Below are 26,268 nucleotides of genomic sequence, written 5' to 3' on the forward strand. Positions count from 1 at the left end.
GCCATGAGCAGTGGGTGCCATCTCTGCATGTGGGGGGACCGAACACCATGTCTACTGCAGTAGTGGCCAGTGGTTACCAGCTGTAGCTGAGGGATGAGGCAAAGTGCTGCGGGCAGGACAAGCGTGTTCCTCTCCTCATCCTCCCCCAGCCAGCAGTCATGACATGTGGACTATCATCAAAATGTCTGTTCTGTGACACTGAGAAAAAGCCAATGCCCAATGTAAAAGGGAGGTTTATTGGTGGAAAGGTATACATGATTATGCTACAGAGCTGGAGAGATGTGCTGTGAAAGGAAACAGAATCAGACACTAGGTCAATTAATGTCATACAGTCCCACTGTGATTCCTAAGGTGCAATGGCTCTTTCCAGGACTTCATGACAGAAGAAAATAGGGCACTTGACCACTTGCTCACATTTATGGTGCTCCTGCAGGTAAAAATCCAAAAGAAAATAACCTCAGTGAGAACCAGTAGTTGCAGGTTACAAAACACAGGCATTTTTTTTTCAAGATACAGGGTAGTCAGTTCTTTCTGTGTGATGGACCAAGGTCTTGCAGCAAACTGTGCCTGGACTCCTGAGAAATTGCTCATGAGACAACAGCCAGCAGAACTTTTGTGCTGAGCAGGATGCAGACCTGACCTCCTCTACAGCCAGGCAGCATCATGCCTCTGACTAGTTAATACACTGCCTCCATTATTCATGTCACCTCGTGTTCTCCTCAGGTAATGTATTTACTGTCCCAGAAAAAGTTTCTCTTAGTCCATGTGGAAAACCTTGCTTGGGTGTGGGAAGCATAGGCTCTAGAGGGAAGACTTTCGAGGATGGCCATAGGTAAATGGTTCTTTGGTATGTATCTGTGCTTTTTGAGGAAAATTTGAAGGTATTTCCCAATCTTTCCATTGTTCTGCACTTTAGCTTTCATTCTAGATGCTAAGCTCTTCCCATGAACAGCAATGTGGTCTCCATTTGGATTCCACTGGTGTCATGGGATAGGATCTGGCCACTGTCTCTGTCTACTCTCTGAGAAGCCTCATGGAGACTTCATTTCTTTGAGAATGGTTATTGTTCTACTCACTCTGCTTTCACTGCTTTATAGTTCACTGTCTTATCTGCCTGTTTGGTTATTTTCTGGCTTTCACTTACCTTTTCGAATCCTTAGTCCATTTCTTCAACAACCTATTTGCAAGGTGATGTGTACTGAGCAACAGCATACTCTTCTGGAGAAGAAGAGAAAGGTTCTGGTTACCCTGGAGAACACTTGTTGTGCCTTTCCCCAGAGGTGGATATAACCTATGCATGCTTAAAATGGAGATCCTTGAAATATCCTTTATTCTGGTGCATGTAATTTCCTATTTTTCTAGTCATGTCCATTGATCACCTTGGGCATGAGACCAAGGTCAATAAAGTGAAATGAGTCTCTCCTAGATTCAGGTGCTGATGGAGTCCAGAGGAGTGCTGTTTGCAGCAGGGCTGGTTCTGGGTCTCCCTTAAGGCACACTGTTTCTGCTGTCCCTGTCCCTCCCCCACACTTCACACTGCTTAAAATCAAAGACATACCTGTTTCATAGTAGTCATAGATCTGCACAGGTGCTGGCTTGGGGTGGGTCACTACGAAGTCCTGCTCAACCGAGAAAGTAATTTCTTTCCTTTTCTTCTGTGAGATCTGGAATGGAAGGTCAGAGATCACATCAGTCTTTTTTATTTGTACAGCACCATCTAGAACAGACAAGGGTGGCAACTGACAGGCTGCATATTCCAAATCCCACTACAGGTATAGGACAGCCATTATCCAAACATGTTTGGAAAGTCCAAAGTGAAATTGAACTGAAAAGTTAATAGATTTTATTGTCCTGCTTGTATCACCTAATTCTGTAATTATTACATATCCTATTGCCAGAGGTGGAAAAATTGTCCAAAGGGACTGAGTTTAATTTTCCAGGATCTTCCAATGGTCAGGATGATAAAGTCTGGCATTCCAATCCCTCCCATTTCAGATATGGACATTATGTGCCACCAAGAAACTGTGAATCAATTTACAGTGTCCATCACACTGGGGTATTGTCTTCTGTTAGTTCTACAGTGCCCTGAGCAAATTATTTACTAACTAAATTCTGATTCAGGGATTAGATTACAAGTAAAATTTTGCAATGATCTAGTGTAAGAGAAGCAAAGAAAATCTTTCCAGAGGATAATGAAAGCAGTGTTTCCTACCCTGTTGGAAAGACTGAGGTTTATAAGAAGCCTACCAAAGAGACATACACACAAGGGAACCACTTTTCTGGTGTTTAGTTGCTTTTACTGAAATAAGAAAGAATTTTGTTTAATTTCAATGTGCTTTTCTTTTCAATGAACTTTTTTGATTTTTTAAATTGCTGGTAGGATAGGTGCCTAGTTGAAGCTGTTTGAAGCTGTTTGAAAGGTTGGGAAGTTGCATGCTGTTTGGGAAGTAAGCAGCTTAGTGATAACAGTAGAAAACTGTTGAGGAAGAGAACGTGATAAATGCACCATATAGGGTATATCCATATTGTGGTTATACCTGTTACATGCTGTTTCCATCCTTTGTGAAAATCAAATAGACAGTGACCAGAACTTACATTTTGCAGATAAAGGAGGACGTGATTTTTCTTGTTTTCTACTTGCATCACTGTTTGACTGTCAATGAGCTTTGAAACAAGAAAATGGAGATAAATATACTTGTAAAACATTACAAAACAAATGCTGCCTCAGACCCTACTGCTGCATGTCTGTGGTATTCATTCTTCTCCTAGTCAAGTTTCAAGGGCTGGTAGTTGACTTTTAGAGTCCAAATATTGTTGAATAGATTGAAAGGATGGACAAAAAAGCAGCACTTAACTTAGTTGGGGGTAAGAGCTCTTTCCAAATGCACGAGTCACTGCAATTCACTTGGGGGATTCTGCCTGACTCTGGTGTGATCTGTGTTTCAGAGCTAGTCTGAGAGGTTTCCCACCCTTTCCCTACCTGAGCAGTGACAGCTCCCAGTTGCAGCTGCCAGTTGCTCAGGCTTGAGATGAAACCCTTCCTAGTTTTAAGTATAGGAAAATCTGTGTGTCCAAAGCTCCCTGGAGGGCATTCCCTCCACCCAGTAATGAACAGTGCAGCCATGCAAACACCTCGCATGGTCTGTGGCTGAGTGCTTCTTAACCATGCCTCTGGTTTTCTTCTCCGTCCCTGTGGGGAGTAATTTCACCTTGCTCCTCTAAGTTTACCTTATCCAGAGAAGACTTAACAGGAACAAAGCCAGAGAGCATCTTCACATCAATAATGAGCATGTTGGAGCTGCTGCGTTTCCCTGTGTAACTGAAACAACAGAAGGCCCTGTCAGCGGTCTTTGGGGATACTGTGTCTTACAGGCTGATACCATCAGCATATTGATCAGCCTGGGTTCTTGACTTCATAAGCTGAAGTGAAAACACACAGCAATGTTCTCTGCGTGCCTTGTCATCTGTGCAGCTGGTTTGCTGATGGCACATTACCTGCTTATGAGGACAATATCAAAATTTGCTGGTCTGTCCTGTGAGCAGGAAGCATTTGATGTCTGTACTGAAAGCAGAAATCCAAAGGACCCCTCTGGAAGGTGAATGTTGTATCTCAGTGCTGTCTGGAAGAGGAAAAAAACCCTTTGTTCAAGAATGCCAAAGATTTTCTTTGCATTCAAAAAAAACCCAAACAAACAAAAAAAACCCCAAACAACAACAAAAAAACCACAAAAAAACCAAAAAACAAAAACAAAAAAAAAACCAACCAAACAAACAAACAAAAAAAAAAAACAAAAAAAAACCCCAAAAAAACACCAAAAAACAAAGAGACTTAGTGAATTTTCTGTCAATGTTGCACTTGGTTTTATGTGGAAGATGCTTGCTTATATAAATGATGAACACATAAGACTTCTACTCTTTAACAATGAAGGTGCTTGTACCCAAAGTCACCTCCCAGAAAGAAACCAGATGTTGATCAGAAAAGACTCTTTCCATGCCAGAACTCCCCAGGAGTCAGAATGTGGGATGAGAAAAAGAGTGTTTAAATGGTTTAGGGAAATCAAGCAATTAGGAAAAATAAAGAGAAGTCAGCTGGAACATCATCAAAACAATGGCTATCTTGTATGCAAAATGTGAGACACAATGAAGAAAAAAGCAGACATTTACTTGCATAAATACACAACCACTGCCATTCATTGTCAAGCTGTATTTCCCGGGGACCTCTGGAAGGGAAGTCTGTTGCACCAGGAGCCTGTTTTCATTGTTGACAAAAAATACCTTCTCAAAAGGCTTTTTGGAAGTGATCTTGACTCCATTTTGTGAAGCAGAGTTGTAGGTGGCCTCACCATAAGCAGCGAGTGCTTGAAGGGCGATGACTGTGTCCTGAAGGAAAAAAAAAATAATAAAAGGCAGTTGGCTACACAGCGTGACCAGCGCAGAGGAGATCAAAGTCACTGTTGCAATACCCATCACAGTTGCTTCTTCCTGAATTTGTGAATAATTCCAGAGTTCCCATACAAAAGGAACCATTTCATTCTCTCATGTATGCTTTAGGGTAGAAGAATCTCTCTCCTGATACAAGGGTCTCAGAACATAAAATCTGAGAAGCACTGAGAAGCACAAGAGTGCACTTCTAGAGTTTTTCATAGTGATGAATCCTGTGTTTTCTGGGAAGCTACAGAGAAGTCATGAGTCATCTGACAGATGTGACTCGGGGTTTTCCAGGCTCGTCCCCAACACAAATATCTGTATTTATTGCTAGTCAAATTCGTCTTGTATGGTTTTAAACTTTCTATAGTTAAGAAGAGAGGGAAAAAAGTATTTTGGTTTCCTAATATAAAGGTTTGGTTTCTCTGAGAGACAGCAAATAGAAAAGAGAAACAGGACTAAGTAATCAGAGTCCTGCTGGAACCCTGAAATAGTGCCCCGATTCCTAGGACTAGCTGTGGAGTGGAAGGTAGTTTTGGCACCTGGGTTGAAGAGAAACCTCCATAGGCATTCTGCTGCCTGGTAATCCACTGCACAATCCCTGAGGCCTTTGTGAGATCCTCTTTATTCCGGTTGGGTTTGTAGAGCAATGCCAACAACACGTAACTGGTGATCTCAACATCAGCTGAAGGGGCATGATCAAGGAAGGAGGGAGATTTGTCTGATGGAGACCTCTCCTCCTGCTCCCAGTGCTGTGAGCCATCTGAATAAACAGAGAGGAACCAGTATTGATTACAGATGTCACTGCTCTGTACTCTGCCTTGAAGTCTCACTGCGTCCCGGCCTCTTCCTCAAAAGGACTCCCTGCATCAATGAATGCACTGCAGGTTAACTCCACAGATCATTCGTGTGGTTTGGTTCATGTACCCACTCTCTCAATATTGTCAAGGTTCGACCATCAGTAAGATCTGTTCCATCTTCCCATTTCCCATATTCCCCAAGTGACTGAAACTCACCAACTTCTTTTGCTGATTTCTGTAACTCTTCAAGGAATGATTCACATTTTTCTGCCTTGCCAGCTAAGCAGAAAGCATAGGCCATGAGTGCCTGAGTGTAAACTTCACTGATATGTTTTTCAGATGCAGTCTCCAGACAAAAAAAGGCATTTCGGATTACAGGGTACTTAAAAACAAAAAAGCATGTGGGTTTAATTCAGGACAGTAGTCTTCACCTGCTCAAAAATTTACTTTCTTTAAACTCGTTCCTCATCCTGTCACTATCACAGCAACAAGAGTGGGACTTCAGCTTGTATAATGACTTCAGGAGAGAGCATACATCAAATAAATCAAGTAGCTTTCAGTGGTGTTCTTGACAAGGTTGGTCTACATATTTCACAGATCATTCCTTCTGCTTACCTCCATTATAATTATTTTCTCTGTATTTCTATAGTCAAGAGTTTGTTGTCTTGAACAAATCTAACTTAGTGGTTTCTATCCTCACTGACTTTCGTGTAACTTTAATTCTGCGATGTTGTACTAGGCTTGCACCCACAAAAAATGTACAGTTTGACTCTGTGTCCCCAGAAAGGATATGAAAAAGTGGAGGCTAACTCATGTATTGAAGTCTAACATCTCCTCTGAGGTCACCTTTGTACTGCCAACTTTTTGAAAAGGACAGATCAGCTTTTGCTCTGATAGACATTTGTTTTTCCAACATATCTTTTAGTTGCATTTGTAGATTTTATAGATTTACCTGCAACAACTTATTTTCTTGACTGGGCTGCCTTTGAGGCTAAGCCATAGTGTGTGGGTTACTACCTGTCATGTGTAGGTTTCTACCTGTCTAGTCTTTTTATTGGAAACTAAAGGGTGTCACTAAATATTTTGTGTCTCACAAATAGAAGATCCAATCCCTCTGAGGTTTGTACAGTTTCTGCTCAAAGACTGGTGGTTTAAGAGGTGTAGAGATGGGGATTTTCTTTATCACAACAACAAGTGCTGATACAGAGCATGGTCACCTACTCTGGGAGCTCTCTCCCTCTCTTTCTCTCTCTTTACTACCTAGACAATTTAGCAGATGCTGGGCCCCAGGCAACAACTGGGGACCAGTTCCATCCGAATATCAGGTAAGTGTCCTTACCAAACTGGACTGCCCAGCTTCCAGCATGGCAATGGTGGTGTAGGCAGAAAGTGACAGCTCGTCGTCTACTCCTCCCTGAAAACAACATGGAGGGAGGAATAATCTGTAAATGCCACAGATGAGAGCCTTTAAATATCAATTACCATGTCCCAGCTGAGAGAGTATGGACAGTTCTGGAGGCAGCCCAAAGGGAAAGAGAGCATTTGCATAGCTCTTGAATAGCTCACAAATCCAGAGAAACCCTTTGTTATTAAATCCAACAACATCACTCCTTCAAGCTTACTGTCCTGGAACCCTATCTCAGGTGCACATAACATGTAAAGTAGGTGTATGAAAGCTGACTAAGCTGAAAATATTCGTTATAAGATGTGGATAATTAGTCCTTGGAAGAAGGCAGACATTTGGAGTAAAATATAGGTTTTGGCAGTAATAGGAGAACATACTCTTAATGAAAAAGTATAAATTTGGCCAAGCAGTAATTCTCTGCTACCTTCAAGGCATTGTTGAAGAGTGTCCCAACACTCTGGAAACAGCCATCTAGCTTCTGTTTGCTTGACAGCCACACCAGGGTTTGAGACTGGACACGATCATCAATGTAGATGAAGCGACCAGCTTGTGCAAATGACCTGTACACAAAGGCAGTGAGCCTGCAAGGGAAAGATGAAGCTGTGAGATGAGCACTGGAAGAAACAGAAGAAATCGGCCCTCCCATTCGTGCCGAAGAGTATGAAGAGTTACAGCCAGCATGTTGGTGGCTTGCTTTCTCTTTGTGTGCTCCTCAGAGAGAGGAGTTAAAGGACTAGTAGCTAGATGGGACACGGGGAGGATGTCCAGCACACTCTGTGGCTGGTCCTGTCTACAGAGCACCACAGTGCAATGACTTTCATTGGAGACAGCAGGAGTATGAATCAGAAGGTCATCTGGGTCTTTAGGGATCAGCTTCTTTTCATGCACCTGGCCTGGCAGAGGATGGAGAGACATTTTCTTTAGTACTTCCCAACTCCCAGTCCTAGACAGCTCTGTACATCTGATTCAGCCAGTAAAGCTGCCTCTTACCTGCACCATAATAATTGAGTGTAAATTCATCTCTGAACCAATTTTGCTCCCAGTCACTCACCAGGTGTTCCCTTCTCTATCTCTGGTGCCAAAGATGCTGTAGGACCCATCAGGACGTTTGTATGACAGCTGCTTCTGGTAGCCTGCAAGAACATGGAAAAGGAAGTGTTCTTGGATGTAAAAGCACAATCCTATTTTGTTTGCTGACATATTTGTCTGGGAAAGAATGGAAAGGCAATGTATATCTAACAAGCAGGAGGGGAGCTCTGAGGGATCCTATTAATGGAAGTATGGAACATGGCTTGCAGAAACACTGAGAGAATAGGCAGAGCTTTAGCAGCTCTACGCTCCAACTAAACATACAGGATCAGGATATATGCTGTGCCTGAGTGGGGAAAGAGAAAGGCGCTGAGAGACAAAGCCTCAAAGGAAACATGGCAGTTGAATGTCAGCAAAAAGGCATAAGATAAGAAGATAAAGGAAAGTAAAAAATGTCTTGTTCAGGGCAAATTCTTGGGTTGCTGTGATGCCTTGTGAAGGCTGACCTAGAACAGAGATTAGACAGAGTTAAAGAATAAAATAGGAATTTATTAGAAGGCCTCAATGGACACACCTTGGGCAGCACAAGAGCCCAGCCAGGGCTCCACCCAAGATGAAACCAAAATAGTCACAAAAATGGACGACCAGTCACGAAGTGTCTCACTTTTATAAATTCTAGTCTATTAGCATATTAGAGTTAATTGTCTAATTATAGCTTTAGATTATGAAGTCCCATCCTTCTTGTTTTTTTCTCTTCATTCTGCCATTGTTTCTGCTCTTGAGCCTGAGATTTAAATGATTTGTCCTTAGTCCCCAGCTAGAAAAATAATTATTTTGTCTACCTACTCTGTGAAAAGAGCTTCTATCTCTTAATATGAAGCTCAGAACTACACACTAAAGCAGTACAGAATCTGAAAAATATAAAAGATAAAACCTGAGGCATCAGCTGGGCTGTGCTACAACTGTGATGCCATCTTCCAGGGTAGACATGCTTCTGCTGCTGCTGCTTCTGTTCACTGGCCCTCAACAGGAATTTCAGCACACGTTGTAAGGGTTGAACAAAGCTCTCACCGCTCACTAAGTATCCCGTGGCCTTGGATTTGACCTCCCTGCTCAGCTGCCCTGTCTTGTTCAGATAGTCCAGGACGTAGATGTTGGGTGCAAAGAGGGCCATGTTCTGCTCCCCACAGCCAAAGGGCATCTGGAGGAGCTGGTGCAAGTTCTGCATGGCAGTGCCCATGATGTCACCTGGGGAAGAGGAGATGAGAGGGGGGTCAGCACAACTCGTGGCCACTGAAATTACCAGTAATTTCCATTCCACAGGCAGAGTCATAAAAGCCTACCAGGAGTTGGGAGCCTTCTGAACAGAACTTTGTTCTGCTTTGCAGCCAACAAAGAATCCTTTCCCTGCCTCTCCTTACATAGTCTAAATTGCCCTTAGCAGAAACACTCTTTATTTTGGTGCCACTTCAAGCAGATACTTCTTGCTAGAAATGAAAGGATCTTACAGGAAACTTCTGTTTCCAGAGGATGGAGGGGAATAGCCAGAGCAATTTATTGCAAACATTTATTGCAAAATTAACAGCTAATGCTGCAAAGGGATGTTGATAATGCAGATGTATCACAGACCACCTCTTAGTTGTTATTTCTAGGAAAGGTAGCACAGACCCAGCAAGGGATTTCTGGAAAGAGCTTCTAAAAGTAACCAACATCAACAAACAAGGATTTTATGGCTAGTGAGTCATGTAACAAAATCCATGTCATGAAAAGACTGAATAGATTCTACTGGCATCTCTGATTTGTAGGTGGGTGTGTAGAAAAATGCCATACTGGCATGAATCTGACTGAGGTCATAAGTCAGAACTGTGCTGCTGCTTCAGAGAAAGACTTTCAAATGCACTAAATTTAAACAGAATAGTGAAGAGAGATGCAACTAATATTTAAACTCCATCTTGCTGATGCAAAGCATTGCTGGACAAGATGAGAATCAGTCTCTTTTCTCAAAAGTTTCCCACACTAGGACTGAAAACTCACATTTTGAATCCTGAAAGAGCTTTCATGTTACATTTTCTGTATTTTCTTTTTTTTAATGTTTTATTAATTATATATTTACCAACAACAGAAAAGGAGGCTCTGGCTGATCCTTCCAAAACATTTGTAGGTAGCTCTAGAGATATATCTTGAATAAGTACATCATCTGTGGAGAAGAAGATTTGTCATTTGTATAGGAATACTAATTATAACAGTGAAATGCTCCTGGTACAAATTGCTCAGTACAAAATTGCACACAAGTGACAGCAATAAAGTGAAACTCACAGCATTCACCAAGAACCCAGAGAGAAGGGGACACAGCAAAATCAAAATTGTGAAAAACAGATCAAGTGGAGTAGTCACTGTCATTCCTCAATAGAAAACAGTAAAACAGGGTAAGGTTGGTACTCACAGGTTGTAGTATCTGTGACCCTTGGGGATTCCCTCAGTGGCACAATTGGTAGAGGTGGTTGGTGAGGGTCAGAACAGATTTTTTGCCTGTTTTAGGTGAGTCAGGAAACCTTAGGAGCTGTTTGCTGTCAGCACTGAGATGGTGTGTAAAGGAACATTACATTCCTTCTCCCATTCCCACCAGAGGTGGAAAGCTGTAAGCTACAGGTATCCATGGAATAGAGGACAGCACTCAACATGAGTGAAGGAAACACAGGACATAATTTGCACAGAAAGGTCATCTCCCTTTGAGAGCTTCATAGCAGCCTTCCTGCATCATCTGAGCACAACTGAGCAAGGCACACATGCTGCCTCAGTGATATGCACCATACCACACAGGAATTTGGTAGCAGGGAACTGAACCGTTACACTCATACTAGCTGTCATATGGACAACTTTATGGACAACTGCAGGAAAGAGTCCAAACTTCCTTTCAGTTCTTCTCAAGACAGTGGTTTATAAGACCCTTACCTTCTGTACAAATTAAGGAGTTTTGAGTCTTTTCCCTTCTGATTCCTTCAGGCTGCAAGGAGATGGGAAGAAGAGACACATGCAGTGGATGAGACAAAAGCATGCAGAAGAAATTCAGTGACAAAAAAGCCACCCCCTTCCCCAACCTCCTACATCACAAAACAGGTGGACTGAAGCAACAGTTTACAAGATCATGTATGATGTAGTTGATCCTAAAAGGGAGATCGCATCAGATGGAGCCCCTCATTTCCAGTTTCTCCTCTGCACGAGGGAGACGTCAACACTCCTGATCCTCATGGAAGAGGACATCAGATGAGAGTGGACTTGGTCTTAGATTGAACAGCCAGATCCTGCCCCAGCCAAATGAAGGCGGAGCCATACCAGGAGTTCTTTAGAGAACCTGAAAAAAATTTGCTTGCTTTTGGTAGTTCCACTGTGTTTTAGTTTCCTCATGAAAAGGAATGCAGGACAAACAGTAAGAGCTGCCAGCAGTACCTCAACCAGCAGTGTTCTGATCTGGGTGTCCCTGTACTCAATACTGATGTTCCTGGGAGTTTTGTCTCCACAAGCTTCATCATCCTTGGTCTCTGCAGTAATGCTGAACACTACATTACCTTAAATAGCAGCAAAAAAAAAAAAAAAGGGGGGGGGGAAATGGACCTTTACCATGCAGGATGATTGACAAAGTAAGAAATTTAATCTGATTAATAAAATGAAGTAGTTCAATATAATGAATGGTCAGTCACTGTAGGTGAGCCATACGGGAAGAGAACTGATCTCTAAAAATGGCAATGATAAACACACTGAAGCTGTGGAGAATCTCTTTAACCCAGAGAACTGGAAAGAACAGTGGTAGACCAAACTGTCTGGGTTGGAAAAGGATTAAGTTTTTTCAGGTGAGATATAAATTAGTATCAATCTTGGAACATAAAACCAACTAGATTCAAAGCACTTACCAATTTCTTTGGGGAAAATATTCCAGACATAGGTCTTTCTTTGCTTGGCACATACACATCCATCATCCTCTGGGGAGATGAGTTTGGCTTGATAATCAAGGGAATCCGACAGTGAAACATTAATCTGAGAACACAAAGAGCATTGTAATGGGATGAAGGTTTTTTACCATATTGCAAATGGTGCTTTTTTGTTAGAGGGGGTGAGACACTGCTTACATCTAGAGTTAAGTGTAGAGTGGATTTAAGGCCTCGGAAGATGATGTTTGACTAATAATCCATCAGATGTAACCTGAACAGTTTTCCCTCTTGCTTCTCTCAACAGTGTCACTGTTAACATAGGATGTTAAGCATCTTATGCACACCTGATTCTTAAGGAAAAGGCCCCAGAGAAACAATTGATAGCTCGCATATCTGTGGGTGGTGAATGATACTCTGCAAAGCACTTGCCTCCTTTCTCTATGGATCTTGATATAGTTGCTTAACAGATCTGCCCTAGTCACACTTCACAAGATCTCCCTTTGCTCTGTACTGTTTTCAGAGGACAAATCCAGTCAGGATAATCTGTTGTCAGCTAGAATGAGCAGTACCTCAGTCAAGAGCAGATCCAACCACCTGCACCAATCATTTTGTTGCAGCTTCTTTGGAGACGGGATAAGGTTTAAGAATGTGGGCAGAAGTACGCACCTTAATGCACTGGTCAAGGTAGTTGAAGACAGTGCCTCTAAGCAGGAAATCTTCTCCTCGTGTGATAGAGTATGGCAAGGTCAAGTCAACAAAGAAAGGCTGCAAGGCTGTCAGGGTGGCAGGCACAGATATGCCAAATCCAGTCAACTCTTCCACACAGAAAGCACTGGCTTTCCATTTGGTGATGGTGTCAGGAATGGTGTATGAGATGCTGGCTTTTCCAGTAGAGCTGATGGGAATGGAGAAAGGATGAAAGGGTAAATTTCAGAAAGGGTAAATTTCAGATAACTTGCTTCTCAGTAGATGCAACAAGTTTTGAGAACCAGAACTACCCCTATTATATCTGCAGAAATCCCACATACAATCCCTGGAATTAATCACTAAAATTTGAGAAAATTTTGACCATTTAAATGTTCCTCTGCCCATCATATCCTTGAGTTTGAAAAGATGACTCAGAATTCTTGTTCTGCAAATCCGTATTTTAAATAGAGGTGTCCTTCTTCTGAGGAAGAGAATAAGACTCATGGTACACACATTGTGGCAACAGGTGTCTTGAGGTAATTGAGTGTCTTTGGTAATTTAATCATGGAAAAGAGAAGGGCAGATGGGCTGCTGATGACTAAAAAACTAGGTCTTCTGGGCCAAAAAGAAGAGTTGGCAAGGGATTGTCACCTTACAGGACATCAGAGAACATATTTAGCAATTCCTAAAGCAAGGCAAAGATATGAAAGAAGCAGTACTCACTTAATTGGAATTATATCCCAAATCCAAGCTTCAGGAAAGAATTCTCGAATAGTCTCAAGGATGAGTGTCCTCTCTTGTTCCTCCCTAGCAGCTTCAGCTGGTAAGAGATAATGAGAATTTAGTAAAGCCTGGTTCATATAATGGAGATGCCCAGAAAGGACAGGTTTGAATGTGCATGGGCCAGTATGAAGGACAATAAGTGTTTTACCATTACCCTCTGACTGAGAATATATAATATTCATATACATATATGCCACACAAATATTATTAAAAGTTACTAATACATCCCTCAGTTAGGTATAACCTGATGTCAAAGGAAAAAGAAAACATTGCTTTGGTCTCTCATGAGCATGAGACCTAGGGCTAGAACTCAGGTTACTTGGCTCTTAGCTCTGATTACTGTTCACACTGTCGCACAGTCTTTTTCCAACTAGCTCTGGTCAGAAGGGAATCAATGTCAACTCTGTTAGTTTTGTGTGACACTGCCAATTGCCACAATTTCCTGCATGAAACTGGACATGAATCAGAAGTGTAGACCTGAAAGACTCTTTTGGACATTGGCCATTAGCTTAAGCTATCTCATTTGATGCCAGGCCAATATTTAATATCAAAAACAAAGTGGTTAATGAGTACTGTGCATGTCCATATAACAAGAATACCTCTTCCTTTAAGGAGAAAGGTAAAATCTCTTTTCTGTCCTCTGTATTACCTGATGATTTGACATGGTGTGCAGAAGCCATGTGCCCTGCATTCATTACGTATGGTTGACGTCTTACAGTCTCACCAGCGCATACAACTGGTTGTCGAACTTTTGAGTTGGTAAAAAATTTAATTCCCATAGCCTGTAAAAAACGGATTTCAGTGTTAGCTGTAACCACACTGTAGCTGACGTTTGTTCCATTCTTCCCTCTTTCCCATTACTGTGTTTCCACCACAGAAGTGCCCAGAGACATGTATGCAGAGACTTTTGGGTGCTTTGTGTGTGCTGGAAAATCACAGTAGGCACTGGAATCAATTGAGAATAGAGGTCTAAGAGGAGAGTTTGTCACGTATGAGTTTTACTAATAGGGTTGTTTGCAGTATCTAACACTACATAAGCAGAAACTCACTAAAGCATATTTAAGTAATGTACAGGACATTTACCCTGATGAATTGATACACATCTGGGCCTAATCCAGACATTACAGGTGTGTAATACAAGCCTTTGTGAAAGATGTGGTCAGATGAGACACAGGGCTCTTGGGAGTCTTCTTCTAGATTGAACCCATGGAACACGTAGCCTTGAAAGTCTTGTAGGGGATGCAGGCTGTATACCTGTGAGGGGTAAGGAAACAGGAACTGTGTGTATGTAAACATCAGCCTTGCTTACACCAGCAAATACTACAAATTGCCAGAACTGAGATGACAGCCTGTTTGAAACCATGTTCTGTTTCCTGGACTAAAAAATGGCTGAATGGCTGGGATTAGAGGGCAGTGATCAGTGGCACAAAGTCTAGCTGGATGTCAGTAACCAGTGATGTACCAGGGTACTCCAGTACCAGGTCTAATCTTGCTCAATATCTTCCTTGATGATCTGGATGTTGCAGCAAGGCTCTACCCCCAGCAAGTTTGCTGACAGCACAAAACTGGGAGTAGTGGGTATGCTGGAGGGCTGTGCTGCCAGAGACCAGTCAGATGGAAGAGGACTTACAATCCGCAGGAAATAAAATCTGTTTATTGCCTACTAGAGATGGCTTATGACCAGCACATGCCAGAAGCTGTAAAACTCTAACTCAGTCTAATGATCTCAAGTGGAGAGACACTGTAATGGAGGAAGAGGAAGAAGTGTAAGGAGATAAAGCATTTGGCAGCTTACCATTTCCATGGACAGCTCTGTCTCTGGCTTCAGGAGCAGCACACTCTGATCCACTGCCCTCACAGCACAGAAGGAGTTGGCAGCAGCTTCAATGACCAAACTGACATTGGAAGCTGGCTGCATCTGTTTTTCTGAGAATTCCAAATGGACCTGAAATTCATCAAACAGATGTTGGCATGGCTAACCCATGCTGCTGGGGCTGCTCTGACTGTGTGTGTGAGTGGAAGGATTTTCTATTAAAGCACAGAAGATCTGCCTGGAGGAGAATGTCTGGTCTCCACTGTAGCTGTTGACCAGGCCTCTGTTATAACAGGGACTTAGGCAATAAGCATCCTTAGATTCCTGTGATAATGGAATTATCCTTCCTTTATGGAAGAAAGGACATAATGGAAGGATAATTCCAGGAAGGAATTATCCTTCCATTATGTCCTTTCTTAAATGAAACCTACCTCAAGTGATTTAAAACAAAGTGTGATTCTTTTGCTGTCATTATCATTATTCTTTTGCTGTCAAATCGAACCTTATTATGACTTGACTACATGTAATAATCCCTACAGTGAGCAAATCATATTTTTCCTAGGTCCATGGCCCATGTTAGCAAACATATAAAACAGATTTTGAATCTATTCGGAAAAAATCTGTTTCATGTTTGTTTTAGATAAGAAGAAAAAAAAATAGGAGGGGCAACTAGAAACATTTTGTTTAATGTCACTTGGTTTGTCTTATTCTACAGTTTCATGCAATTTAGCTTGTAGGAGCTAAGGATTAGAAAAATATTACTGGTGAAATCTGAGTTTATAATGATGAACGAAATTGTACCATAAAAAGAAAGAGGAAGAAATACCTAAACCCTAGACTGCTATTTTGGCTTTCTTTTCTGTGTGTATTTACTTCTGCTAAACCTAAAATGCATTTTTGAACAAAAAAGTGTAAAAAAATAGATTGAATGATGAAGTGGGATAAGTCTAAATTGTTTTCACTGTGTTGAAGGATAGAAAGTCTAAAAACTGAATGGAATATTAGTAGTGTTTAAGTGAGGCAGGATTCCTTTGGGATTTATGTGGGTCTCCTGAAAAGTTTTTAATGTTAAAAGAAGATATATCTTCTGACAATAAGGTCAGGAGGTAGTGGTAGAGGAAAGATATAAGGCCAAAGAGAAAAATGAGAAATAAAAGCAGTAATGTAGAGAGAAGGGGAAGGAAACAAGAAACAAAACTGGAAATCTCTTGTGGATGTATACACAAAGAATTTGTATTTATCTGACTGCAGGTAAGGCTTGCTATATCATAGTGCCTCTCACCTTGTTTTTGAAGCACTTCTCAACTGGCAGTTGAACACTGTCTGCCACCAGCTCCTTGTCAGGGTGTAAGGTGTACACCAGCAACCGAAGGGCTGGAGCCATTTTCTCACTGACCGCAAGTGGAATGGTGAAAGTGCCATTTTGGCCTGTTAGAAGAAATAAAGGCACCAGTAAGGAAGGAATATCAAAGATTTACTGTAGTAGTAGCCAAATTCAACAGGTATGTAACTGAACCAGTCAGTGGAGCAATCTGGACTTAGATGAAAAACTGAACAATTTTCCAGGAGGTGACAGGCCTGGGTTTGATCCAGGTGGTCTCAGATTTTTTGTAGATTTGAACATGTGGCCATATTCAGATAGGACTCTAAAGCAGACACTCTGCATTCCCTATGTCATCCTTTGGAAAGATCTTTAGAGAGCACTATTTGACTAATACCAAATTCAGTAATTGCTGGACTAAACCTGACTTTATAGTGATCTTACTGGTAGTGCTACTGTCATGGACACATTCATGGGTGGAGAGAGATACGGCCCTTCCTATTGCTGCTATATTCAGCCATCTGGGTGTTTGGTCATTTGGTTTGTTGTTTTAATGCAAAAATATGGATTGGCAACTTAACTTACCAGCTTGGATATTAACTTTAATTTCCCCTGTAAGGACAATCTTGCCTTTTGCCATGCCCTGTGCAGAGAATATCAAGACATGTATGGGTTGGCAGAAGTTGGACGGAAAAAGCAGCAATCAGGTTCATTATGCATGGACAGGACAATCTACAATGAGATGATCTCAAATGCTTAAACATAAGCCTTAGGACATGCTGAATATTCCCACTGCTGCTGCTGGGGACCTTGTTGCTGGTCACAAAGCAGAAGCAAAAGGAAGGGAAAAGGGGGACACAGAATACCATGAAGATCACTCACTGCTGTAATTCCTGTGGATGGAATGCCAGATAGCTGCCCAGTAAAGCCCTTCCAGCAAACTAACCCACAACCTCATACTCACCACATAGTAGAAGTTCACAGTGTTGATTCCCTTGTATCCTTCTGTGTTTAAGACATAGTGCACAGTGATCATCATCTTCTGCCCACATTTCAGATCTTTCCACACAGGTTCAATCCTCACAAAACTGCTGGTCCAAGAGTAGAAGCGCTGGATGGAGAAAGATGCTTCTGGGTAGTAAGGCTCTATCCAGCCTTCATAGTGGCAGTGGTCACTGGTTTTATAAACTGCCTGAACAGGAGAGGGAGTGGGGAAGGAAAGGAAAACAAACATATATCACTAGGGAAGTCGTCATCACATTCTGACATCAGAATGATTAGTTCATATAATGCATATAGATAAGAACTGCATCTAAAGTAGAACTGGTAAGGAAAGAGCAGCCTTGTAGCAAGCCATTGCATTGCAACAACTCAGATATTTTCCTCACTCCTCTTATAGTAGTTTTTGAGACCTCTACACAATGAAGAAAGATGAAGAAAGCATATTTTTATTACCAGAATTGAAACCTCATCCCATCTTTTTTTGGGTTCAGTTTGAGAGCAGCTATCTCTCTCTTTGTCTCTATTCAACCTTGTTTTGTACTCACTTTCAGATTGATCTCGGGCTCAAACATTTCAGATGTGTCAATGCTAAACTCAGCAACACCATTATGATCCGTGGTGAAGTTGTCTGTATTCTTGTTATTGACAAATAGTTGAATAACCTCATTGGAAATTGGAGAGTTGTCTCTGTCTATCAGCTTGATCTGTAAAAGGGAATGTGAAACACGTTGAACATATTTCTGTATGTAGATACTGATATTTTGCACTCTTTTTCTCTCCAAACAGCAGAATCACTTTTTCATCTTCCTTCAAAGCAATACTTGACAACTGAATTTTCTGTCTTCGCTTTCTGACAACTATCTGAGCTATCTTATGAGATTTGGAGCAGGAGCTTCCTCAGCATCTGCTGCATCATTGATAATGTCCTTTTGTGGAGCAAGAACTTTCATGTATCATCTCTTTCCTGATCAGTCCCTTCTGACTATACATTTCCAGTTTAAAAATATATTTTCTTTTCTCCCTTCCTTTTTTCCTTCCTTAGTCTTGAGAATCTGCTGCTGCTATTTTCAGTGTATGAAAACCTTTTCTCCACATCTTTGCTTTGAACATTTTTCTGATTCTGTCTACACTATTTCTGCTGTTTATGTGTTAAACAAACAAACAAATAACAGATCCCATTAAGTAAATTCTATGTTGCTAGAAATGAGCATTTGTTTTTATTTTTTTTAAAGAAAAAGAACAGAGTGGGAATGGGAATCAAATAAGAAAATTATATAGACTTTACTGAGGGGAAAAAAACCCCACCCTTGAAAGACAGTCTCGCCTCCTTTCAGTGTTACTGGTCCCCCTTATTCTTTCCTCATTCACAAAAGAAGAACTGAAGGAGAGAGATTTATACGGGTATTGTCATGAAACAAAATAATGAAAAACCTTTCTGAGACAGAAACTGTTGTTATTTCCTTGATTTTTTTGTGTGTGCCCTAAATTCCTTTCCCTCTTTCTTCCCTCATCCACCAGTGTTTTTATTCATGTCTGGCTGGCATGTGATGGTCAGTTCTGAAGGGAGAGGCAGTGATTTATAGCAAGCTTAAAATGCAAGTTAGAGAAATGCTAGCTAATGAATTGTTCTGATTTCAAGTATTTCTGTTAGAATCAAACTCAGAATAAATTAATAGTCTTCAGTATTCAGAATTACCAGTAGGGCATTGCATGTGAGGAAAGAAGACTGGGGAGAACACCCCCACCACAAACAGTTCCCTAGATGTTGCCATCATTGTTGTTATGTGATTGCCTGTCAATCATCTTCAATACAAGCCCTCCAAGCTCTTGTTTACCTGTCCAAAGTAAGGAATTCCTCTTCTGTAGTGGCGATCCATGTTCTCAAACTGTATGGTGCTCATCACCCGAGTTATGGAAATAACCCGAGCAGCTGTAAATTGCAGGCCTGGAAGACATGCCCAGAGTCATGAGAAGATACACTTTGTCCTGCTCAGAGCATCAGCAGAGTTTGCCTGGAGATGGTCACTGTGCTTGTAAAAATGACCTTCCTCAGGGAGACATTCTTGTACTCAGCAAGCAGAAGCTATCTCCTACTCTCCTTCTTGACCACACCACTTTTGCTGTTTCTGTCTGTCTGGAAGGGATTACCTGTTCCTTTTTCTGTCACAGTGGCTTTCACATCAAGGTTCCTCATGTAACCAGTGCGATGTAACTCAAAGATGTTGGAGCTGAAGACCTGGGAGAGGCAACCATCTGTCTCCAGCTGGACAGGGAAGAAAACAAATCCTGTTGTCAAGGATCATAGCTTGCAAAGGGTGATGACAATACACAGGACCCTTCTTTAGTAAGTGAAGCCTTTTACCAATACTTTAAACATGATGTATACATGTTTATGGGAAACTGAGTCATGGAGAAGAAACATGTCAATCCTTTAGGCCTGCAGGAAGCTGAGAAGAGAAATGAGATGTTCTAAGCTCCTAGCTAGTCATACGAGCAAAGAGATGAGTAAGGTGAAGAGAAGCATCAAAAAGAGAAAGCAAAGTGTGATGGGCAAAGGGAGAGAAACAAGAACACATAAGAGAGGACAAGCATGAAGAGGAATAATAATTATGTATCATACATTTTTGGTAAATGATTGACAAACTGGGCTTTTCTTGCACCTCCCGTATGAATCAAAATCCCTGCACACACTGAGCTTGACTTTCCCTTCAATTGGCTGGCCATAGGTGTACCTAGGGGAAGAGGAAATATGATCTGATGAGGACTGTGAGCTAATGCTTGAAAAACAATCTTAAGCTAATATGTGCAGGAATAGATCCAGGACAGCAGTGAGCTGGGAAGCCAGAGCATGGAATATTTCACAGGTTTTTCCTAACTCTCCTGCTTTAACAAAATAGAAAATACAACTCAGAATTCAAAATCAGTTCTTTTTCATACCTAAACCTATGAAACAAAGCTACACTTTGAATGCAAAAACAAATACCTTCAGAAACATAATGAACAGATGTGGCTACTGAACAAAGACTGTTGTCTCAAATCTTCAGCTTAAACTGGAGTTCCAGGCTCACTGAAATCAAAGCAAAACTCCTCATATCTGCTAGGGGATTGAGATTTCAACTCTGGATTCCAAATTACAAGATCTGGGTGTTGGTGTAAGCAAGGTCCTTCTGAAGGACCAAGCTTGGAGGGGGAGTTAGACAGCTGGAACCATAAGATCCCCACTAGAATTTACTGATGCTCCGCTTTATGAAGTTCTCCCTCTGATGTGGGTTGTTGGGAGTGGACACATCCTTCTTTACCAGGGAACCTCTCAAAGGACTTATCTACCTTGTACAACAACATGTGGAACCAAATACTTATACAATAAAATGAGATGAGCACACAAATAAATGAAAGCTCCAAAGACCAAGTCAACCCTCACCAACCTCTTCTGGGGCCCTACATATTTTTTGGCTTCTTCTCTAAGCCCAGGCTCTTTCCCCAGTCCTTGGGAATTTCTTCCACTTCAGCATATTTCCTAACAACTTTGCACGTGGTACTTACAACCCACAGACTTTCACTGTGAACTCTGAATCCAGGATTGTAAGGCTTCCTGGCGCAGTGACTGTGACATCAAACTTTGGCAACACTAGGACAGAGAGCGAAAAGAAAAAAACCCAACACTGGCATATTGTAAATTTGCAGATCCTCCTGAGATGAAGGCAAAAATGAGAATATATCTTATTGTTAGTCATAGAGGAAATGGGATCTCAGAACCTGGGTGGCAATATGATTAAGAACTGGCCTGATCTGCAAAGGCTTACTGAAGTATTCCTGCAACACTTTGAAGAGAAGACAGGACTTCTGAAAATAATCCTTTGATGTCTAGATGCCTTGCAGAGTTTTGGTGAAGAAAGTTCATGGACATAGCTGGGAAAAATTTAGTTTCTCTCACTGAAATTTGCAATCAACCTGCTGATTTCTTGTTTTGCTGGCTAAGTGTGTGAAAAACTGTAAAGTTTTCTTGTTGTTTTTTTTTTTCTAATGTTCTCTTTCTTTTTTAATCTCCCCACTTCTTAATGATAACTAATTGAAGCTGCATTTGCCAGGAAGCTGTCTGAAGTTTTAGCAGTCAAAAAGGTTGCTTGATATGGGTTCATCTCTAATAATGTTTCCTACACTAAATAAAAAAAAAAAGGGTGGTGTTTACCGTATTCCTCCACATGGAATGAGTGATTTGTTCTATCTCCTGACTTCTTTGCTACAATAATTTTGTAGTTCCCCAGGATAGGCTCTTCAGTGAGTTGGAATTCTAGCTGAATAATGTTCATATCTGACTTCACATTTTGCCACTGCAAGATCCTGTTGCCCCTTGGATCCTGAAGAAAAAAAAGAATACAGACTCACAGTTTTTTTGCCTTGGAAATCTTTTTCTACTAGCACACAAAACCAGCAACAAAGAAGAAAACAAAGCAGGTTGCTTTAATGCACTGGAGAAGCTGCTTAATGCATGCGCATTGAGTTAAATTGCACCTTTGTACTGTGATTATTCATGTTATTATTAATGTTGTTAGATTCTCATCTATTGTTCCTGATTTAGGCATTCTCTGCCAGCCTACTTATTAGTCTCAATCATCAGGGAAAGTTGCACAGTACTGCTCTTTCCTGCTCTTTAGTATATGTTGCTCTAGATTTGTGTCAAGAGGGGGGAGAAAGAAAATCTTCTTTGTGCTTTCCCTTCAGCCAAGTTTATCCCACACAAATCTTGGCCTTCAGCAACCCCAGCTTTCTTTTTCAGCTGCCAGAAGAAGGAAGGAAACCTTTCTTCTGCATTCACTGGGATGGCATTTTCCTCTCAGTATATGTTATGCTAGCTAGACTAAAGAAAACTCATTCACACAATTTCCTTGACTCTTTACAGCAACGGCTGGAAGAAAAACACGTGGAGGGCTCAAAAGATGTGTGTTTTCACTGTAAAGAAAATAAAGTCCCCTGACTTCACAGTGTAACATGAAAACTTCTAAATATGCTGTCTAGACATGAAGTGAAATTGTTTTACAAATCTCCAGAAAATGCCATGAAAGTACTGGTTAGTAGTTGTATTCACAACGTATATTAGTTTTTAGCAGCACTAGAGTTACAAAAAGATACACCCCAAATAAGCTGAGCAAACTGGGGGAAGGGGTGGGGAATCAAAAGTAGACATAAGAACACTGCAAATTTTGTCTGCTGGAATGGTAATAGGTGTGTTTTCCATGTCAAGCTCAAAGAGCATCCCTGGTTTGTGTTAAGGAGTTTGTGTTAATTTCTGCTGTTGTACTCAGCAGCAAGATTTGTCTGTGTATGGACACATTCAAACCCATAAGGACACTTGCCCAGAGTAATGCAGTACAAAGACAAGTATTTCTTACCTGAATTGCAATCAAGGGGTACTGAAAGAGGAAAAAACAGAATGGAAGAAGATATTAGGTGGCTGATCAAACACAAATTATTTTTCCTCAGGACTGTGAGAAGTATAAAAACAATATTCAGTATAATACCATTTATCAGAGGTCCTCATCTCTTTATTTTAATCAGTTTAACAGCATTTTTACTTCAATAAGAAGCTTACATAAAGGAGAGAGATGAACTGAGAATGGTGAGACTATTTCATACGGGTTTTAGTGCAATCTCAGAGTGTACGAGTGAGCAGTTACAGAGCTGCACACAAACCATAATTTGGGCTTCTTATTAGCAATTAGCACCAGTTCTTTTGCTACCACTGTGCTGTCTCCTGCATTACAAGTGCAGGAGAGGAGGCCAGTGAAGACCCTTCCATTAGCTTCCTTATGCATTATGAGCATGAAGAGAGACTGCTGGCAGTGGAAAGAATACCTCTGAGGAGATAAATATTTGTGGCAGCAACTTTCTCTTTAATTTCGCCCATTTCTAAAATGGGCGAAGTGCCAGGTGGATGATTTACTGATGCCTGCAAACAACATCTGCTGAACTGTAAGAGCAGGAGACTGAACCGTGGTCAGAGCTAAGATAATGTCTGTGTCAACAAAGTGGATGGGGTTTTGAGCATCTTTCCCAGCAATAACAGAAGGTATTGTGTCAGGAATTCAAACTGCTACACACTTGCCTTCTTCCCTGTGACTCTAATGAAAGGCTAATTACAGCATGTGTGTAGGAAATCAGGTTAATTCTTTGGCATTTAGTCTCTGCAACATCTCATTTTATCCACAGCAATCCTCTATGTAAAATTTGGGAAGAAGTTGTCTCCCAACAATTTTAAATACAGCGCAGTATTACTGGTCACCCACCTTCTCCTGAACAGGTTTAAAATTTAAATCCAGGGCAACAACACGGAACCTCACTGGAAAAGCAAGAAACAGGGTGTTAGCAGTGACCATAGTTTGTTTGGCTGAGCATGTTTTGCATTCATTAGTACTCCCAGTTCCACAGGTCTTCCAATAGTCCTGCTTGCACAGGATGCACATAATAAAATGCATCTGAATGTAGAAGAACCCTACACAGACTTTGATTAAGGGTCTTTTCCCTAGCATCAAGCTCTTGTACTCTTTCATAAAAGTTTCCTTTAATGTTAGTAATGAAAAGTTTACTTTCATGAAAGTTTAACCACACAGAAAGGAATGACTGAACAAATAAGAACTGCATTACCTTTTCATAATTTGATTTTGTCTGCTGCTTGCCCCAGCTCAAAACCAAGCCATTTGACCAATAAAGAACCCATATTGCACACCTTAGTGGCACGAAATTCCAACCGGTAAGCTTTTCTTCATACTATGTATCTATGTAGATAGAACTGATCTGAATTAAAGTAAAACTAATCTATAATGGCTGCATTATGTGACTAATCTCTGGGAAGAAGTGGTCTTCTCTGGTTTCCTATAGCACGTGCTAGAAACCTTAAAGCCTAGAAATTAATTGCGGAATGAATCTAGAAAAATGGAGCTCTGCTTAATGGCCGTGAGTGAAGCATGGATAAGGGGATAGCATAAGTGCAGGAATGCAACATGAAAATCTAGAGTCCAAACACATAGGAGGCCAGAAGGTAAATAGCATGATTTTGTCTTTAACAACTTGTAATTAATTTTAAAGTAACAGATTTCACTCTTGTTGTTTAGGCTGTTTTGATGCTGACCAGCATCACAGAGGGAAGCATTGTTTTATGCCAGGTACTGATTTAATCACCTCTTCCCAGTATCCTGGCCTGTCATCAGTAATGAAACAGCAGCAGTCATAGCTTCTGTCACCTGGGAGGAAGGGATGAATAAAATAATAGAGATGATGGGATGACAGTCTCCTGACATCCTGAAGATGACTCTCTAAGCTCCACAGCAAATAACTGTAACAGTTTTAACAGGAACCCTGAAGAAACTGCCTAGAATGTTGCTCAGCCTGAAAAACACCAGACAGAGAAATTCTGTCTGAAGAAATTGCCTCCTAAGGCCCATGTTATAGACAAAGTAGACATTCACCAGTCTGTCCTGGCTTGTAGATGGGTTTGTCTGTCTGCACGAAGACGATGCTGTCTGTTTTCCAGATCATCACTGACCGCCGCTCCTCTAGGCTGATGGTGCTGCCCTTGGCAGAGAAGGAAATGAAAGCCAGTGGTGCAGAGTGGACAGGAGGAATCTGTGAAGAAAGAAAAAACATGGGGAGGTTGTTAATCTTGAAGTAATTTGCTCCAGAACCTCTTGAACAGCAATACCTGTGGCCTGGTCTCCTACAACGAGACACAATCTCACTTCAACCAACTTTGTCACCTTTCTTGGGATTTTTCTTATTAGTTATAGCTACAAAAAATGCCTTCTTTTCTGTTACTATGTTACTCTCCTATGCTTCTTTTTCCCTTTAACAAGTCTCATTTCTTTCCCTGTTTGTTTCTTTCCGTGCTCTCTGCTTTAATTTTCTTGTCCCTGTTTACATTTCTTTTCCATGGGGACATAAATTAAAATTAACTTACCTTGAACTTGAAGCATTGTAGACCACTGCTTGCTGTCATGGTTTTCTTAAAAATAGTGGTATTAACAGAGCTGTATTCTAGGATTACTCTGACGGATACTGTCTCGTTGAAGTTAAGGAACTGCAGGCAAACCTGACCTGGAGAGTCATTTTGGAGGACAGCAGGCACCATCAGGACATACTGCCTGTGAAATCCCAACATCAAAGTGATCACTTTCATATGTAAAGGAGAAACAGCCTCAAGAGGATAAAGTAAACACATAACACTGTTATTATTCAGTACCCACCAATTACTTTAGATTAAATAGGACACACTGCCAGTGCTCCTCACTCTGTCCTGCAGCTCTGAACTAGCCCAGTCCTGCTATTGCCCCCAGCTCTTGCCCTTTCACTCTTTATCTGAGCCCTGGGCCCACCTGGTTTTAGCAAAGCACCCTGCTGTCACTACTGCTATTGCCTTTTCTGGACACACATCAACTTCCATGGAAGTTCTGCAATAGGTGAAAGGTCTGATCATATTAAGTAAGAATGATTCACTTGCCATCCCCATTCTTTAGCTTTAGCTCTCCAGATTTAAAAGAAGAGCCCTGGTGGTATTTAATTTTTAGAGAAAAATCAATAACACCGACTAGCACTGTCTTTAAAGCCTTTTCATAAATACTAATAATAGTAGGAGGGTAGTTCTTACGGCTCAGGCTCCTTTGCAGCTGTTACATGCCAGAGAAGAATAGCCAAAAGAAACTTCAGCCACATTTTTCTCACTGGGAGACAGAAGAAAGAGGTAAGTTCTCTTCCCATGAAACAGTTCCTTGCCTAGTAGTTTAACAGCTCTGCAGCATTCCTCACTCAGTGCTCCAGAGGAAAGTTTGTTCTTCAACTCCTCCCTGGCTCCTTCCTTTGATGTTAGTGCCTTTATAACTGTGGCAAGGGGTGGAGATCCCAGTCTATCCTACTCCTTGCAAGAACCTCCCCTAACACTACTGCAACCAAAATCAACCCATCATCTCCAGACTGTAACATTTCACTGCACTTCTTTGAATGTCTACACAAAATACCTTTAGTGGCTGAATGTCTGCACAAAATACCTTGTTTTCAAGGAAAGGGGCTCTGGGTTTTACACTGAGACT

General features: G+C 41.2%; 1 protein-coding gene across 1 annotated transcript; it reads right to left on the reverse strand.

Moving 5' to 3' along the window:
- Nucleotides 1–269: 269 nt before the first annotated feature.
- Nucleotides 270–25,909, reverse strand: LOC128804374 (ovostatin-like). The gene is made up of 36 exons (XM_053972069.1): nucleotides 25,830–25,909; nucleotides 25,143–25,326; nucleotides 24,655–24,811; nucleotides 23,476–23,528; nucleotides 22,582–22,602; nucleotides 21,381–21,549; nucleotides 20,735–20,819; nucleotides 19,812–19,923; nucleotides 19,340–19,454; nucleotides 19,027–19,136; nucleotides 17,737–17,895; nucleotides 17,154–17,381; nucleotides 16,775–16,832; nucleotides 16,151–16,296; nucleotides 14,851–15,000; nucleotides 14,139–14,309; nucleotides 13,705–13,837; nucleotides 12,996–13,092; nucleotides 12,252–12,480; nucleotides 11,568–11,691; nucleotides 11,107–11,225; nucleotides 10,612–10,663; nucleotides 9,773–9,856; nucleotides 8,731–8,907; nucleotides 7,682–7,763; nucleotides 7,055–7,211; nucleotides 6,565–6,639; nucleotides 5,442–5,607; nucleotides 4,968–5,188; nucleotides 4,165–4,380; nucleotides 3,496–3,620; nucleotides 3,229–3,319; nucleotides 2,596–2,664; nucleotides 1,559–1,664; nucleotides 1,145–1,218; nucleotides 270–427 (listed from the first exon to the last, which is right to left on the reverse strand). Exons 1-35 carry the CDS (start codon nucleotides 25,892–25,894, stop codon nucleotides 1,178–1,180), a joined length of 4,347 nt encoding a protein of 1,448 aa, XP_053828044.1. The 5' UTR covers nucleotides 25,895–25,909; the 3' UTR covers nucleotides 270–427; nucleotides 1,145–1,177.
- Nucleotides 25,910–26,268: the final 359 nt, after the last annotated feature.

The sequence above is a fragment of the Vidua macroura genome, chromosome 2 (genome assembly GCF_024509145.1).
Source record: "Vidua macroura isolate BioBank_ID:100142 chromosome 2, ASM2450914v1, whole genome shotgun sequence".
Classification (NCBI taxonomy): Eukaryota; Metazoa; Chordata; class Aves; order Passeriformes; family Viduidae; genus Vidua; species Vidua macroura.